General features: G+C 42.9%; 1 protein-coding gene across 1 annotated transcript; it reads right to left on the reverse strand.

The window, feature by feature from the left end:
- Nucleotides 1-323: 323 nt before the first annotated feature.
- On the reverse strand, nucleotides 324-648 carry SDHAF1 (succinate dehydrogenase complex assembly factor 1). The gene has a single exon (XM_018557281.1). It carries the CDS (start codon nucleotides 625-627, stop codon nucleotides 367-369), a length of 261 nt encoding a protein of 86 aa, XP_018412783.1. The 5' UTR covers nucleotides 628-648; the 3' UTR covers nucleotides 324-366.
- Between the last annotated feature and the right edge of the window lie 1,726 nt (nucleotides 649-2,374).

Here is a 2,374-nt window from a genome sequence, read left to right on the forward strand (position 1 = left end):
ACATTTTATTGAACTCGTAAGGTTTCTTTGAGGGCCGGTTTACACCAATTGCGGTGTGTTCCATAGCTGTAGCGGCTGGAACACACAGTAATCGCACACTAAACTGCCCCCTTCTTTCTGGGGTGGGGTGGCGGTGGGGTAAAGTTAATGGCACCACAGCCACGCCCCCCACTGCGATCGGACGCGCGGCTCTACATTGCCTACGTTCCGGTCCAGTGTGAACGCAAAAAAAAGCCAACATTCATTTCAACGCAATTCTACAACAAACCACATTGCTGAAAGCGTTTTTGGACAAATACCTTTTGACATTAGTATCCTGGACATCCCAAAGGTAAGTCCATGTGCAGGACGTCCGCCCCGTCTTGGTTATGTAGATTCAGATTGGTCAGGAGAGGTCTTTATGAACGCCCCAAGCTGTTTTGTATTCACATCTTTCAGCTGTTCCAGTTGCCTGCGGCCACGGCGCACAAGATACTCGATGCGCATAACCTCAGTCCTTGGGATCTTAGCGTTCCTCCGAAACTCATGCTGGATTCTGGGAAGCGCACCTGGCTTATCTTTACCAGCTCGTATAAGATGTTTATACAGACTGAGGACTTGTTTCTGGAGGTTGCTACGTATGATCATTGTATCTCATCACTGGACCAAAGCTCTAGGAAAGCAAAACACAGAGATTGCTTGATTAGTAAAAAAAACTATTCAAAGACATTGTTGGGTCCCCAAAACGCTACGTCATATCATTTAGAGTTCTGTATGCATGTACTTTAATGCAATCCAATCAAAGACTGGGACTCTAAGAAACTCAAGTATTATCTGCAACCTAATAGAACATTGTGAGAGGTTCAAGGAGTGTACCCACCTATGGCGGAACTTCAAAAAGAATAAGTGTACTTGTGCAATATAAATAAAAGCAAAAAATCCATTTTAAAAAAAATGACTGCTTTTTTTATCATCATTATAGAGAAGTGAAAACCCCTTTTTCCCTGTTATCTCAGGTTTACATAGTTACATACATAGTTACATAGTATTTGAGGTTGAATAAAGACATTAGTCCATCAAGTCCAACCTATTAGGATCTCATTCTAGGAGTACCTGTACCCCTGTATATTACGGTCCCTTAAGAAATCGTCCAAAAGTTTCTTGAACAATTCCACATTATTTGCTGAAATCACCGCCTGTGGCAGTGAGTTCCAGACCCTAACTGATCTTACTGTGAAGAACCCCTTTCGCCCCTTGTGCTGGAATTTTTTTTCCATCAATTTTAGGTGATGGCCTCTAGTTTTTGTAACGGAGTTAATTTTAAACAGTTTATCGCTAATGTTGCTACCACCATTAAACATTTTGTACATGGAAATCATATCCCCCCTTAATCTCCTCACCTCTAATGTGAACATGTTTAAATTTAGTAGCCTCGTCTCGTAGCTCTGGTCCTCCATACCCCTAATTAGTTTGGTTGCCCTTCGCTGGACTTTTTCCAACTCAAGGACATCTTTTCTTAGTACTGGTGACCAGAACTGGACCGCGTACTCCAGATGAGGTCGAACCAATGATCTATAAAGTGGCAAAATTATAGACTTGTCCCTGCAATACATCCCCTTTTTAATACAGGACAAGACCCTGCTAGCTTTGTTTACAGCAGCCTGGCACTGCAAACTACCTTTCAGTTTGTGGTCTACAATGACCCCCAAATCCTTCTCCATTTCTGACTTCCCCAGCGGCATACCCATAATTGTATAACCCATTTGTTTATTTTTAATTCCAAAGTGCATTACTTTGCATTTATCGACATTAAACCTCATCTGCCACATTAATGCCCACTCCCCTATTTTATCCAGGTCCTCCTGTAATGTTATAGTGTCTAAGTCCGTGTCTATTACCCTCCCTATTTTGGTGTCATCCGCAAACACGGAAATATCGCTGTTAACACCCTCCCCGATGTCATTAATAAATAAGTTGAACAATATGGGACCCAGCACAGAACCCTGAGGCACACCGCTCATTACACTAGCCCAGTCTGAAAAGGTGCCATTTACAGATACCCTCTGGACACGTTCCCGTAGCCAGTTCTCTATCCACGTACACACCACCTCATCTATGCCCATAGCCCTCAGCTTGTGTAGCAAGCGTTTGTGTGGTACCGTATCAAAAGCCTTTGAGAAATCCAGATATACCACATCTACCGGCTTACCTCCGTCCATATCTCTACTTACCCCCTCATAAAAAGTTAGCAAGTTAGTTAGGCAGGAACGGTCTTTCCTGAACCCGTGCTGATTGTCATTAACTATCCCGTTTTCCTGAACAAATTCTACCAGATAATCCTTTATTATGCCCTCTAGCATTTTACAAACTACCGATGTTAGACTGACCGGCCTAT

This window comes from Nanorana parkeri, unplaced genomic scaffold (genome assembly GCF_000935625.1).
Source record: "Nanorana parkeri isolate BGI_ZX_2015 unplaced genomic scaffold, ASM93562v1 scaffold277, whole genome shotgun sequence".
NCBI lineage: Eukaryota > Metazoa > Chordata > Amphibia > Anura > Dicroglossidae > Nanorana > Nanorana parkeri.

Bases quoted from the DNA above. Each gene is read 5' to 3' on its own strand.
- SDHAF1 (XM_018557281.1), bottom strand. From the start codon at position 627: ATGATCATACGTAGCAACCTCCAGAAACAAGTCCTCAGTCTGTATAAA.